The 16,103-nt window shown below is 32.3% G+C and overlaps 1 protein-coding gene across 3 annotated transcripts; it reads right to left on the minus strand.

The window, feature by feature from the left end:
- Positions 1-8,514: 8,514 nt before the first annotated feature.
- LOC106756483 (homeobox-leucine zipper protein HDG2) lies at positions 8,515-14,733 on the minus strand. Of its 3 annotated transcripts, none has more exons than XM_014638934.2 (13): positions 14,381-14,733; positions 13,579-13,884; positions 12,917-13,171; positions 12,541-12,658; positions 12,263-12,451; positions 11,593-12,036; positions 11,379-11,480; positions 11,076-11,276; positions 10,703-10,877; positions 10,351-10,622; positions 9,481-9,576; positions 9,016-9,392; positions 8,515-8,867 (listed from the first exon to the last, which is right to left on the minus strand). In XM_014638934.2, the coding sequence occupies exons 3-12, from the start codon at positions 13,126-13,128 to the stop codon at positions 9,042-9,044; spliced, it is 2,160 nt and encodes a 719-aa protein (XP_014494420.1). In that variant the 5' UTR covers positions 13,129-13,171; positions 13,579-13,884; positions 14,381-14,733; the 3' UTR covers positions 8,515-8,867; positions 9,016-9,041. The 3 variants fall into 3 exon arrangements, with proteins under 3 accessions (XP_014494420.1, XP_014494419.1, XP_022634310.1); XM_014638933.2 differs by having other exon boundaries at positions 13,579-13,952; XM_022778589.1 differs by lacking the exon at positions 14,381-14,733 and having other exon boundaries at positions 12,917-13,132; positions 13,580-13,692.
- Positions 14,734-16,103: the final 1,370 nt, after the last annotated feature.

Genomic DNA, 16,103 nt, shown 5'->3' on the forward strand with positions numbered 1-16,103 from the left:
CTTGAGTCTATTTATAGGCTCTCTTTATCCATCAACAGCAACTCTTCCCTTGTGCTAAAACACTCAGAACTCTTTGAGAAGTGTGTGCTCTTACTCAGCATAGGAAACTCTTGTCTGTGGTGCTTGTACATTGCAACTACGGTGACGGAGGAATAGCTGGTTCATCCTTGGTGCGTTTGAGGAGGTGTTTGGAAGAGGATCATCCTTCGTGAAGTATTGATGATATTTAAAGATGAAGTTTTGATGATGTCCAAATCAAGTCAAGATTTATCAAGATTCATGAAGATCCTTTGAAGACTTATTTTGTGTTATTAAAAGCTTTTGTAATAATTGTAGTTTATTGTTTAGGACTTAGATTTTCATTAGTTTTGATTTCATGTACTTTCATACATTGTAATTAGTGTTAAGAGTCAAAATCACATTGTTTTAATCGATTAAAACTAATATTAATCGATTAAAACGAGTAAAAGCTGAAAACTCAACTTTTTCAGTTTTAATAGATTAAAATTCATTTTAATCGATTAAAATTCATTTTAATCGATTAAAATTCATTTTAATCGATTAAAATTCATTTTAATCCATTAAAATTCATTTTAATCCATTAAAAGTGACCGTTGGAGTTTTCTACTTTTGAAAACTAGCCGTTGTACTCATTTTAATCGATTAACACTAATATTAATCGATTAAATGCGTTAAATAGCCAGTTTTAAAGAATGGAAGAGTATTTGCTTGAGTCTATATATAGGCTCTCTTTATCCATCAACAAAAACTCTTCCCTTGTGCTTTAAATATCTGAAATCATTGAGAACATCGTGTTATTGCTGAAGCTAAAGAAACTCTTGTCTGCAAAGCTGTGAAGTGCTACTGCAGTGACAGAGGAATAGCTTGTTCATCCTTGGTGCGTCTGAGGAAGTGCTTGGAAGAGAATCATCCTTCGTGAAGTATTCAAAGGAGGTGGTCATCCTTTGTGAAGACTCAAAGGAGGTGTATATTCATCTCTTGTGGTTTCAAGAGAGGTGGTATTCTAAACTCTTACAAGTTAATTTTCTGCATGATTATTAATTGTAATTGTTTTGTGCTTAGTGATCCTTGGTGCTGGTACATTGCAACTACGGTGACGGAGGAATAGCTGGTTCATCCTTGGTGCGTCTGAGGAGGTGTNTGGAAGAGGATCATCCTTCGTGAAGTATTCGGAGGAGGTGTTTCATCCTTCGTGAAGTATTCGGAGGAGGTGTTTCATCCTTCGTGAAGTATTCGGAGGAGGTGTCTCATCCTTTGTGAAGATTCAAAGGAGGTGCAGGTTCATCTCTTGTGGTATCAAGAGAGGTGGTTTCTAAACTTTTACAAATTATTTTTCTTTTTGATTATTATTTGTAATTGTTTTGTGATAGTGGATTGTTTATCTAGGTTTGAGATAAGCAACTGGACATAGGATTGGTAAGAACCGAACCAGTATAAAAATCATCTGAATCAAAGTGAAATGTGGTTGAACGAGAGGCGTGGCTGAAAATGCACGAATGGAGAAGTTGTGAGGTAGTTGCTTATGTCTTAGGTTTAGGCTGAAAATTTTTAATTTTTTTTATTATTTATTTTAATATCCGTATATAATATTTGTATGTAACAACATCCTTATATACGAATTAGAATCTGTATATAATAATTCGTATGTAAATGTGATTTTTCTTGTAGTGACATTCTTCTTCCTTTTCGTTCTTCCTTTGGTTGTGATCATGTAGCAAATCTTGTTGCATGTGACCTATTGTGTCTTCTCTTCCAATTTCAGCCTCAATTTGGTTTTAAAGTTTGTTCTCCATCATCATCTTATGATATATAGGTATTGTTAAAGTTTTCCCTAAGACACGGGACAATGTTGATCATTCTCAAGCTTGACTGCTGGAATTAGAGGTAAGGGAAGTTAGACTCTTAGATTTTGTGTGGAATGAAATGTGCATGAACTGAATGTGTGTTTATAAATATGATTGTTTGTCTGAGAAATTTGTTGTGAACTGTTGTGATTGATATTTGTTATGTAGAGGTGTTAATTGAGAACCAAGAGTGTATTTTCTGATCTGTGAGCTCTGTGTTGATGTATGTATGAACTAGGAATTGGTATGAGTGTGTATTTGATTGCTGGAATTTAGTGTTAAGAGTTATGAGTTCAAGTTATACATTTTAGTAGTAACACAGTCAAGTTAATGATAATAGGAGAGTCAAATTTAGGGAACTAGAATGGTGATTTTTAGAATTAGAGATTAGGGTCTAGCTTAAGCGATTGTAGTCTTTTAGTTAAGTCAAATGTGACTTATTAGCAGCATCAAAGAGGTCTGAAACACTTCCAAATTGGTAAATCCGAAATTAAGTCTTTTAGTAACTAAAATTGAAGTTTTTGACTCTAAAATGATGCATAACCACTAGGAATAGAGGTTAGGAAGATTTGTAACCATCTAGACAAGTTCAATTTATCATATAGATCAATTTAGGAGTGTTAGAAACTCATTAAAGTGTCTCAAATGCACTAAAACCAGAAATAACAGGTTACTGTCAAAAACTGATAAGAATAATCGATTATCTCACTTGATAATTGATTATTCTAGTCAGAATGTCATGTTTTCTTCAAAGTTCACGTAAATAATCGATTATCATATGTAATAATCGATTATTGTTGTCAGGAAATCATCCAGGACAGTTGGGTGGTTTTCAGGGTTCCGGGTATCATTTTTAGACGTTCTTTAGGTCATTCTTGGGGTTTTTGACCCTTTCGGAGCCATTGGTGAGGGTTTCAAAGTCATTTTCTTTGTCTAAGTAGGAGTTCACTANGTTTTGTGTTGTTTAGTGGTTCTTCTAGAACTATTATTGTCTGTTAATGAATATTGAATGCTTTTGAGATTGTTTTGAAGAAATTATTGAGTTCCATATGATGTAATTTGGAAAGTTAAGTGGATCTCTTGGTGAGATTTCAGTAGTGTTTGGAATGAACATAGGTAAGCTCAGTCTTGGGGGTTATCCTAACACTCTAATGACTCATTCAATCTCACTTAGAAAAGAATTTGTCATGTGGTGAGAGTAGTAGGAGGTCCTAGTCTTGGGTGCTTCTAGTATGACCCAAGGCGAGTGATAACGGACTTACACTTGTGTGTGTGGTAGGGTTCAACCCATGGCAATGGCTTTGCAAAGCAGTAGAGGCCACCACAAGTACACAACCCACCATAACTCGATGTTCATTCTAGGTCCGGACGAGTCTTATTTAGTTGTGGTCTGTTGCAACGTGCTAAGTATTTGTATGCCTAATTCTGATTGTAAATGTTAGATTTAAAATTATAGTAGTATGTATGCCTTTGAGAATCTAGCTTACCCTTGTGTGTTTGCTGTTTGTTTTGTATGTTGGTTTTATCTCTTTTGCAATGATCATCTAAATTGGATGTGAGCAACAACAGAAGATGTTCCGTTAGAGCAAGCCCTAGAGGAAGAGGACACTGCACCTAGTTCTTAGGAATACTATTTTATATTTGTGCTCTTTTGAAGAACTTTATTGTAGGTCAGCTTAATATTTGTAGATCTTTTGAAAAATTTTAAGTATCCCTTACTTTGAATTATGTAAAGTTTAAGTTTAGAAGGCGTTTTTGGATGATTGTAAAATCATAAACATATATTTCATATCCTCTTGACTGCTCTCTTTTATCATTTTGTGTTCTATTCTATATTATATCATCTTATATAATTTGGGATGTCACAACACCTCTCTTGAATATTACAATAAATGAAACTCACATTCCTTAAATAATAATAAGGAATAAAAAACACTTCCTTTACAAATCTGAAATGAATAAACAAAGCTTCTAAATTCTAGTAGCAAGGACAGCTTATCACTCAAAAAACACTTTTCTATGAAACTTAAAAGACACTTTTTTAAAACTAGTTAACCAAAACATGTCACGTAGCTAATTTTCACAATCAAAATTTTGTTTATCAAAACATAAAGCTTTGTTAAATTTATAGAAGAAAAGATGCACTTGGTCTATTTCAGAAAAATGTCATTTCAAAAATAGATAAACATAATTGATTATCACTACTAATAATAGATTATTTCAAAGAGTTTTAAGTTCATAATACAATTTTTTTAAGTAATAATCAATTATTGACAAGGACAATCGATTATTAACAAAGATAATCAATTACTCTAGTGTGATGATAGATTACTCCAGTGTGATAGTGTTTTTATAAAAATTCAAGAATTATCATTGCAACTCTCTTCTATTCAGTATTTAAACTAACTCTTATACTTATTTAATAAAGAAAAACATATTTGCAAGACTCCAACACAATTTTCCAAGCCTTCGTGATTGTTTTTGACATATAAGATATTTCCAAGATACAATACTTCACTTTTAATAAGTGTTCTTCGTAATTTAATTTATTTTTTTCATAATTCATCATCATCTAATTTTTTTCTTCTTGTGATTTTAATGTTCATAAGTATGTTAGTTCATTAAGTAAATAAAATATCATGTATTAAAAAATTTGAATGAGATTTATGGATCAAACAAGTAGACGCATAAACTATCTTAAATAAATTAAAATTAATATTTGATAGGACATTTAATATGTATAAGTTTTTTCAGATTGTTATATATATATATATATATATATATATATATATATATATATATATATGGGTTTGTTACTGTGTATATGTCTGTTTTTTAGTTGGTACAATTTAACAATGTGTACCGGATTATAGTAGACAAAAATACATTCATATATTATGGATTCTAAGTTTTAAAGTCAAAGATATTTAAATAATTGTCATTCTCAAAACTAAAAAAAAAAAAAAAAAAACTCAAACCCTTAGTCACCTCTCTCATTCCTCTCAATCTTTTCTCTTTCATCTCTCTCACTCCAACCTTTTCTCTATCATCCTATGGTAGATCCAACTGAAAAAAAAAATTATAATACTCGTCGTTAAACAATTTACCTTTGTAAAGAGTTGAGTCATTGGCATATTCGCCTTCAGGCAAAGGTTCATTCAAGATCTCTTCAATTTCATCATCTTCACTAACCTCTCTAATTTCATCATCTGCAGATGTTAAATCGTCATCTCTTAAAAAGCCTTCAGGCTAATTACCAATTCCTTCTGATGTCATTATTCTTGTGAAAATTAGATAAGCCAAAAATTATAAAATGAAAACTCATTATAAAATCATTTTTTGTAAGAAATTGTTTAAGTGTTTCTGATTTTTTTTAATTGGGGCTACAGTGATGACAGAGAAAAGGTTGGAGTGAGAGAGATGAAAGAGAAAAGATTGAGAGGTATGAGAGAGGTGAGTAAGTGTTTGGGTTTTTTTTTTTTTAGTTTTGAGAATGAAAATTATTTAAATATCTTTCACTTTAAAACTTAGAATCCATAATATATGAGGGTATTTTTGTCTACTATAATTTGGTACACATTGTTAAAATGTACCAACTAAAAAAACAGACGTACGCACGTTAACATATTATATATATATATATATATATATATATATATATATATATATATATATATATATATATATATATATATATAAGGTTTAATACATCATTTGGTCCCTTCTTTTGGGGCTTTGGTTCAAAATGATCTCACCTTTGGAAAAAAAATCACTAAGGTCCCATATTTCATAAAAAAATGTTCAAAATTTTTAACGGAGCCGATGCTAGCGTAGCAAACTTTTAGTGAGGTGTTTAAAACTTATCTTACGTGGTTGTCCCATCATTGTTTTCACCATTCTTCATTATATCTTTTTTGTGCCTTTTCTTTGGTTGTTGGTTAGGTGGTGCAACAGGTTCATTTATGCGTTCCAGTTTCCCCCTATTTACAAAGAACCCATCATGTTTGATTGCAGAGTTATCAACCTCAAAATATTCATCCAGTTCAACATCATCTATAAAAGAGTCTTCAGTATCATATTGATCATCGTCAGGAACATCAAGCAGATCCTCATCATCACTACTATCCTTGCCCATGTAAAGGCGTTCAATCTTCTCTATTACAGCACTGAAACGGTTTGGCTGTGAGGGATCATTTTCTTCAACATCAACAGGTTCACCCGGAGCGATTGTGACTTGTTGTGGTGCCGAATTGGATCTGTTAGGCTTGTTGGAGTCCTTCATCAGCTTCTTCCACGAAACTATGGTCGTCTCACCAGGCCGGAGCTCCACCGTGAACATTTGCCGGTCACCTTTCTTCATGATGACGACGACACCCTCTTCTCCTCCGCCATGGAAATCCAATTAAAATAGGTTAAATTAAAAAAAAAATTAAAAAAGGTTAAATTAAAAAATAGGTTAAATTAAAAAAAACCCTAACCCCAATTCGTCACAGACTAACTACCCCTTCTCCATATACTGCTTGACTCGCTTTCCATTTTCACTTCCTGTGGCAATTTCTGCCCTAAGTAAATCTCTAGCAACAATATGCACCAAACCAGGTGGGATGATGGTGAATTGTGAATCTAATCAAATAGAATGAATGATAGAAGGAAAAATGAAGATACGAACCAGAGAATAGGAACGAGAATTGGTGGCGATTGGAGCGGAAGGAGGTCGGAACTAATGATGGCGGCAGAAAAAGAGTAATCAAATTGGGGTTAGGGTTTTTTTAATTTAACCTATTTTTTAATTTAACATATTTTAAATGACTTCAGATAGTCACGTAAGCTTAATTTGAAACAACTCACTAATGTTCTGCCACACTAGCATATGCACTGTTAGAATTTTAACGCCTTATGCCAAAAGGATCATTTTGAACATTTTTTTAATGAAATATGGGACCTTAGTGATTTTTTTCCGAAGATGGGATCATTTTGAACCAAAGCCCCAAATGATGTATTAAACCTATTTATAATATGTAACTTCAAAATATTTAAATCTTTTATGTTCCTATTTTAAAATTCCAATTAATATGAAAAAAAAATGTTAAATTAAAAAAAATGAAAGTTTTCATAATATAAAAATTGAAAATATTTTTTAAAATTATAAATATTTTTAATAGTAGTGATGGTCGAGTAGATTTTGATTTCTTAACTAATATAATTTATTTAAAAAATGTTAGTTTATATGGTTTACAATATTTAAATTTATCTCATTATAATTTTGAAATAATTCTTAATTTTTTTATGTTTAAAAAAAATTTGTTTAATGAAAAAATTGAAAATAATATATCAATGAGAAGAAAATTCTAAATCAGAAAAGAATGTTCTTTGATTATTGAACTTTGGGTGTTGCTCCCTCCACCTCTCCAAGTGCGTCTTGCACCTCCCCACTATTTTAATTTATTTTAAAAATATTCTACGTCTCCCTATTGTTTTCTTTTATTCAAAAAATACCCTATACCTCCTCACTATCCTTAACAATCTTTCTCTTTATCTCTACGTTAATGGAGCATTTACATGACTTAAATTTGAACTTGTGATATATTTTTTTAAATAAGTTTGATTCAATCTTATTTTCGCTGTTGAATATTTTTTTTCTTTTCAAATTACTTAATAAATGGTAAAAAAAATTCTAAATTTCTAGAAAAATGTTTATATATATATGTGTGTTTTTTTTACATATAATATCTATAATTTTTAACATTATATTATGTTTTAACTCACCGACATGTTTGACTCAAATAACTTGAATAAAATATTTAATTTATTAGNTAAATAATATAAAAATATTATTAAATACTTACAATATATAAAAAAAGTTATTTGTTAAAAATATATAATTTATTTAGTTCTTTCGTCATTACAAAATTAGTATATAATAATAATAATAATATATCATTATTTACCATTAATATTATTATGCTTATTATTTTGTATTTGCATCAAACTTTTAATTTTATAAAATGGAGATGTAGAAGTATTAATATTGAAGTTTTCTCTAAACTTTATATTTTGTAATATATCACAAATTCAAATCTGAACTATGTAAATGTTCCATTAATGTAGAAGTCGTGTTAAAAAAAAAAAAAACTTCTCTTATAAACAAATATCTTATAAAAACATAAAAGGTAAACTTTTCTCCATTTATTTTAAAATTGAATAATGAGATTTATTTACTTTTATCTAAAATAAAAAGAAAACACACATATTTACAAATATTTGTATAAATATGTTCAAAACTGAACATATGGTTTTACTTTTTGATAGAAGTAATATATTTATTTAATAATACCTATTAATTAAACAAATTATGATATAATTGTAAATTATATAAATTTAAATTTGAATAATATTAAGTAAAATTAATTTAATTATTTATAATGATATTATTTTTTATATGTAATTTAAGAAAATGATTCCATATAGAAAACTCTTATTTTCTCTCTCATCAATAATAATAAGTAATCATCCTGAGTTAACCATGTCACTGAGAAAGAACACATTCATGCAATAATTTCAAAACTTTTTTTAAAAAACAAAAATGATTTAGTAAGAATATAGCTTGTGTATTAGATGCAAACTACTTTCCACCAACTAGTGCCGGAACTACTTCTAAATCACACAAAATCAGAATTGAAAAGAAGATAAGAGTTTACATTAAAGATAAACCCTAGTTACTCAAAAGGTTAATCCTAGCTATCTAGCTACATATTTTAGTCTTAGAAATGGTAAATGGTAGGGTAGCAAGGTCTTAATATTATGAGCTCATAACCTTAACTATATATAGGGAAGTCAATTCCCGAACCTTAATCCTCTCTCAACACTTTTCGAGTACTGAGCAGGAACCATGCAAGGTGCGCTCTTGACTTCTCCCCATTTTTCAGCCGAAATTCCTCACCACCTTTTCATTTTCCACATCACATTGCATCTTCACTCTCTCATCCTTCTAACCTGCAACATCTGAGAACAACATCAAAATAACTATAATCAACTTCTCTTTATAACATGTTATTAGAAACATAGATAAAACATCATTAAAAACAAACTCTAAAAAATCAGAGTGCACACGTGCATGCATGTGTTTTCCAAGATTATGTCATGAACTTACTGCACGATCCAAAGTGTAGAAGCTCATCAAGCAGATTCACCAGATAAAGATGCTTTGATTCTCTCAACCGTGCATGCAATGAGATTGTTGACAGTGGCAACAGATCCTAGAGAAAGCTTAGCAGTTGGAACCGAATCAACCAGTATTTGAAACGCAACAGTTAAAAGAGATCCACCAGCTCCAGTTTCGTGAGATATAGTTCCATCTGGGAGAATTGCAAATCCTGATGGAAGAAGTGCCACATAATCTGGGTCTCCTCCATTTAGAACTACATTCATTGCAACAATGTCTACTGGAGCATATATCACAAAAGACCCTGTTGAATCGGTGCAACTCTCTTGCAGTATCAACATGTTACTCTGACTTGAATTTGCACTCTACAATTTGATATAGGTTAATCAATTATGATTTAGCTAATGAAATCATTCAAAATGAGTAAAAAATGCATGGAAGATATAAACATACATTTACTCGAAGTAGAGACACGCAGTTTCCAGTATCTCGTCCATTTGCAATGTGTGCCATTTCTTGCACAACTCCACCATTGGAAAGAATGTCCCACTGTTGTTTGGAAATTCAATTAAAAATATTAAAATGAAATACAGAAATATACACATGTAAAAGAAATGAAAATCAATATATATATTATGACTAACCACATTCTTATACATATGTTTTAACAAATTAAAAAGGACTTAGAAAATAAATTTTTTAAAATTATAATTTTAGCTTACATGATAAATTAAGAATAATTACCAATATAAAATACTTAAACTTTTTATATTGTCGAAATTATTTTATTAAAATTGATGGGTAAAAGAAAGTAAAGTTACTTTTTATTGAGATGATATGAAGTGAAGGTTCTTATCTAATGCAACAATGTCTGGTATACATTTGAAAACGTCATTTTACATCAGTAGAATCCGAAAATAGGTGTAGAGAAAACGAAATGAGGACCAATTAGATAATGAACATATCAGCTAACTGTAAAATAGTGTACGTGGGTGTAAAAGTAGATATCTATAGTTATTCTACCTAACATTTTTCATCTAACTTATTATGCTTTTATTGAAAAGCATCTATCATACCGTGTTTGGCAACCTGAAAAGGATATGTAATCCAAAGCACTTGATAGAAGGTAATTGGTGTAAAATCTAGGCAGTCAAAACTTGAGAAAGAAAGAGAAGGAGCAATTCATATCAATAAATCCACCAAGTAAGCAAGATTACCAAAGGAAGGTTAATTATCCATTAATAACGGACCTAAGAGAACACAATAATGCAGCCTAAAACGTTATTAATTAACTTAATTAGCCTTTTTGAATGGTTGGCATACCTCATTCCTAGAGTTCTCATCACGGAGAAAGTCAAAAACTCGTTTAGGTGGAACTGGAAGCCAAAAAGAAGTGGCTGCACTGAGAACAATGCCAGGAGGTCTTCCAGGATCATCCACACTCTTTCTGGTCATCACCCTTACATCATCGGCACCTGTTCCAGACAGTGTTGTCCATGTGTGAGCAGTGGAAGCACTCACTCCAGCACAAAAGCTTATCACCATCCTTTCAGCCAGTTTCATCATACTCTTTCTCCCCTCTTGGTTTGTTATCACTGATAAACATATTAAGAATAAAAAGTTAATTACTTATAGGATATGGTAATGGTGAAAGTACAGGAAATGAGAATATTACCACCAACATCAACTGTGGGAATATTTGTTGCCATAGCACTGGCAAGTCTTTCACACTGTCTATCCAAGGTTGCAACCCAACGTTTGGCACCAAATGCATGTCCAGAACTAACAAGCTGTTTGTAAAGATTATGAACACCTCTGTCATCCACTTCAACATGTTCGACCCACGTGACCTAATTCATAGATATATTATAGATTAAGTCATTGAGGAGAAAAAATGAAATCAAGGGTATGGCCTAGGTCTAAAAATCAAAGCCTCCTACTGAGTAGGTATATGGGAAAAGTCAATGTAACTGGTCTTTACAATTTCAACAAAATACAAGTAAGAATCCAACGTGTACAAAATTACCCTATAAGTGTCTCGACTATACCTTTGAATAGCCATTTGGCATTTCCTGAATTAAGCAACCAGAAGGTCTTCTCCTACATCTGGCTGAAGGACTAGGACGCAAATTATCCAGAGACACATCCACCACTGCCCAAGTTCCATCCGAATGTTGCTTACAATACCTTACAAAATAACTCTCACGAGTTGGCACAAGAGGGGTAGGTAGTTGCAATTCTGCTGTCATCTGCAGAAACAAACATCAGTTTCATTTTGTATTGTTTAATTTGTTAAGACCCTTTAGTTAAAGTACTTTAAAAAATAAAAGAGATAATTTCTATTTGTGTACCACTTGTAAGGCACCGTTGTAGTTCCCAGCCACTCCTGTGGATAGCACTTCCAGAGTCATGGCTCTTGAGACTATACCAGAGAACACTGTGGACCATTGGTTCTGAAAACAATAACGAAATAAATGTTAGACTTCAAATAACTTTGTTTAGTTCTCTTCAGTGAATAACATAGAATAAACATTATTGCAATAGAGTAAAGGGAGTGGAACATACAACATCCATGAGAATCTCAACGAGGCTGACATGGTTCATGATAACAACAGCAGTTTCTCGAGAAGCTTCACATTTGAAACCAGTAGGTTTTGGACCAATTCCTCGAGGGAAAGATCTGATGTATTCGTCCTCATTGAGGATAGTAGATGTGGCATCAAGAGTAGTTAACCAAAGGGGATCACCCATTTGTGCCATTCCAATGAGCTCCTCCATAGCTGCAACGGCTAGCTCTATTATGATGGGTTTATCAGCTTCAGTGGGTCCACTAATTGATCTCAGAAGATCTCCAGCTCCATACATGTCCACACCAATAGCTGGCTGGCCTCCAAAACCAGCACCAACCCCAAGTTCTAGAGGACGAGGAGGGAGGGAAGGAGAAATATTTGAATAATTCACCACAGGTTTACCTACATACTTAGCAGCAATTGCTGAAATCCTGTCAATCTGTCAAAAAAAGTCAAAAACAAAATGTTATAATAATCAACTACCCCTTTGAGGTTTGTAACTGTTAGTTCATTGCTTAAAAATTCCCTTTTAATATTCATTTTAATTTTCTATCTGTAACACATAACTCGAGACTTTATTGAGGTCCTTCTTAATTGGTCCATCGAGTAGTTAGAGTAACCAACTAATAAAGTCACATAAAATGTTGGCTATTTAACTGATGTACCTCTTCTCTAAGCCTTGCATTCTCAAGCCTCAAGTGATGTTCATCAAATGACATTTCTCCTATTGCGGTTGGTCCACCACAATTAGGACACGAAGCATTGCTAAGAGCTTCCCTATACCTCATGTTATCAGCTCGAAGCTTCTCGTTCTCGGTTCTAAGTTGTGTATTCTCATGCCGCTCGTGCTGTGTCTGCAAAAACAAAACACCCCCTTTAACGCACAACTCACAAAAAAGTTAAGGCAAAACCTAACACATGCACCACAGTCATACAGATATACCTTCATCTGGGTACGTTTGTTCTGAAACCAAAACTTAACCTGCAATGGTTCTAACCCTAATTCCCTGCTCAGTTCTTTCCTTTGTTTGTCATCTGGGTGTGGACACTCCTTGAAGAATCTGCACAAACATAATTTGATCAGTTCCTTTAAAAAATATGGTCGATGCTTCTGTATAAAACTAATTAAAAGTTTGGGTGTTCAAGGCTGAAATATCTAGTATATCTAACTGGTACAATATTTCTGTGAAAAACTGTCGGTTTTGTTGTTCATAGTTATATCTGGTTTGCACAGGGATTACCTGTGTTTGGTGAAGCATATATATAGTATTTTACCCAAAGAAAAATCAAGAAGATGGAGTATATTTAGAGTAACTTACGCTTCCATTTCCTGGATCTGGTGTTGGGTGTGGCGGTGGTAACGCTTCTTCTTGTTGGGACGAGGGTCTTGGTCTTCGCCAGAGGCACCTTCATGGTTTTCACTACCAGACTTGGTGGCACTGTCGAACTCATCTTCACGGATTCGAGGAACCTCACTCTCCGAAGTGTTCTGACCCATCTCCAAGGCTTCCATAAGGTTCGGCTGGAACATTGTTACAGATCTTCAAGGTTCCAGAGGTTTATGCTTTCTCAATCTAACAAAACACAGCACAGAAACATGTAGTATAGTACGGTACACTCACAGAGAAAAAGACACAGACATCAACATTTTATTTCTTTGTAAGATAATTTCTCTCTCTTTTTTTTTTTAACTATTTGTAAATTTTTCCTTTTGACTTTTTTTTTTGGAGAAAATATAACAGAGTTTTGGGGAAAACGCGGCTTTCTAATATCGAGAAGGATATTTGGCCTGGTTGGTGGTACAAAAAAGGGGTTTGTTTATTTTGTTGCTGTGATGCAAAGTTAAAAAGTGAAAATATGAAAGGAGTCAAATTTGTTTCAAAATTTTAATTAAAACGGAGTTTGGGGAATTGAAATGGTGAAGAATAAAAAAAGCGAGTCAAATGCGTTGAAAGAGAAGGTGAAAAGTTAAAACACCCACCTGCGAAAGAGTGAAAGTTGAAGACGATGATCCAAACCCACCAAGGTTGTTCTTGTTCTTCCTAGCTATCATCGACGGCATGTTTCTCGCTGGAATCATAATACCGCCTTGTGTTTTTCACACACCTCAGAAACCATCACCAACAACATTTATATTCTGAATTGACTCTCTCTCTCTCTCTCTCTCTTCTCTTTTTCTCTCTCTATATATTTGTATCACTTTCTCTCTCTTACCACAAGGGTTGGTTGGGTTTTCAGAGGTCCTTGGATAGAGAAGAAGAAGCTTAAAACGACGAGTCCTCGGATTCTGTCAGATGGCAATGTCAAAGCGAGTCAGTGTGTTACTACAAAACTCAAAACATCCGCAAACGTGACCTGCAAGAGAGAAAAAGATTAAAAAAGAAAAATCAAATGCTCAAAAACAAATATACCCTATAGAATGATATACACATCAATGCACATATGAATCAAAAAGCGGAGAAACACCGATACCCTTTTCTGATCTTGCCTTGTCAAAGAGCAAGATCAAAACTTTTTTTAAGAAAATCCAACTCCCACGAAGATCTCAGAGAATCCTACACGCTTCATGTATTTCAGGATATTTCTCTTTCTTACAAACCTAGCGTTCCCTTTCACTCTAACCCAGCCCTAGTTTCTAGCCACTTTCTAAAAACCTGTTAGAACTCAAAAAAACATGTACCAAACACCCCATTACTCAAAAAACCAGTAACCTCACAGAACTGTAACAGACCATCGTAACAGTGGATGCCACAACAGTTTCACTGACAAACTCTTTAACTTACCAGTGAGGGGTGGTGGAAGATGAAGGTGTAGTAGTAGATCTGTTTTGTGACTATAAACCAGTATAAAAGTGAGGAGCCATTTGAAGAGAAAAAAAGAAGAAGAAGAAGAAGAAGAAGAAGAAGAAGATGGTGTGTTAGGGAGAGAAAGAAGGAGGAAGAAGAAGATGAAGAGATAGGGACAAGGGCATTGAAGGAAGGAGGGAGAGAGAGGGAAGTGGGGAACAGATGGAGGAAAATGTGGCAGCGAAGAGTAATTGCAGAGCGTATAGAGAGGGTGCAATTGCATTTAATGGAGGGCAAAAGAGGTGTAATTGCTAGAGAGGGGAGAGAGAAAGAGACGCAGCATATTTTTGGTGTATAAAATTTTGAGAGTTGACGGTGCAATGCAATGCAAAACAAAACAATGCAACGAATGACGGCTACCAAACAAATGCTAAGTGTTATGCTGCTATCTTCAAATTAATTTTCTCCCTGTAACTCCATTAACATCATCTTCTTTCTTTCTCTTATGCTACACCATTCCGATCATAAGTGTATATATTTCTCATTAAGATAACAGTAATGCCTCAAGAATTACAAGGGCTTTTTCTTTAAAATATTATTAATGTGCTTTAATGACCTTTTTAATATCTTTTAATGCCATTCTTAATATGCTTTTAAATGAAAATTTTCACCTGCTCAGAAAGACTCTGGTGTTTCCTTCGTCATTTAGGTTTTCTTAATAAAATATTCAAAGTATGGATTATGAAAAGGAAATAGGGAATTTTTTTTTTCTTACACGTTCTTCATTGGAAGTAAGTAAGATTATTGAAGGTGGTTTAAGTTTTTCCTGGTTAATATTAATTAATTAAAATAATTCTATATTGGTTTACCTGAAGTTGTCCTTTTTTGTTGATAATTTTGTTTAAGTTATAGAAATTAAGCAATTGAAATAAGTGCTAAATAATTTCATTCAGTGAAGAGTAGTTGATTAAAGAATTAGAATAGTTTTATTAAAAATATTATTAATTCTCTTTACCCAGATTTTTAAATGTTTTTGATGTGATTTTAAATTTAAATGTCAACTTTAATGAATTTTCATTTTCACATAGGCTTGTCAGCAAAAAGTGATTAGTATTGAGAACCTTTTTGGTGAAATATTTATACCAATCCTTAAAAGGAAAACTGGGAGTTTTATTTATTTATTTATTATTATTGAAAGAAAATAAGGAATTAAAACAAATAAGGAAACAAGTAAAACTTTTCTTTATAAGCATGTTATTAATAAGCTTTGTTTGTGAGATTTTATTGAAAGAAAACAAGAAGTTAAAAAATAAGGAAACGACAAAAGTTTTCTTTATATAAGCTTTGTTTGTAAAATTTTAAACTTTTTCGAGTAATTTAGTTTATCATATTTAGTAATATCTTCTCTTTTCAATCATATTTTATCTGTCTATAATATTTAAACATGAAATATTACTTTAAAAAAATATTTGAATGATTAGGTTATTAATTAATTTTATTTTTTTTTTTTCTGATTGACACAAACACTCCTTTCAAATCGCATTTTTCTTCAAAACATTCTCTTGTTGCACAAATATTTTAGAGGATATACTTAATTCTAGATTAGTCTTTATTTTATAAAATTATTTATGCATTAAATATTTTTAACATTACTTGTTATTAATATACTTTACGGATTAAAAGTAATATGGATAGTTAATTAGGGAAATAAAAAGTACTT

The sequence above is a fragment of the Vigna radiata genome, chromosome 2 (genome assembly GCF_000741045.1).
Source record: "Vigna radiata var. radiata cultivar VC1973A chromosome 2, Vradiata_ver6, whole genome shotgun sequence".
NCBI classification, from domain to species: domain Eukaryota; kingdom Viridiplantae; phylum Streptophyta; class Magnoliopsida; order Fabales; family Fabaceae; genus Vigna; species Vigna radiata.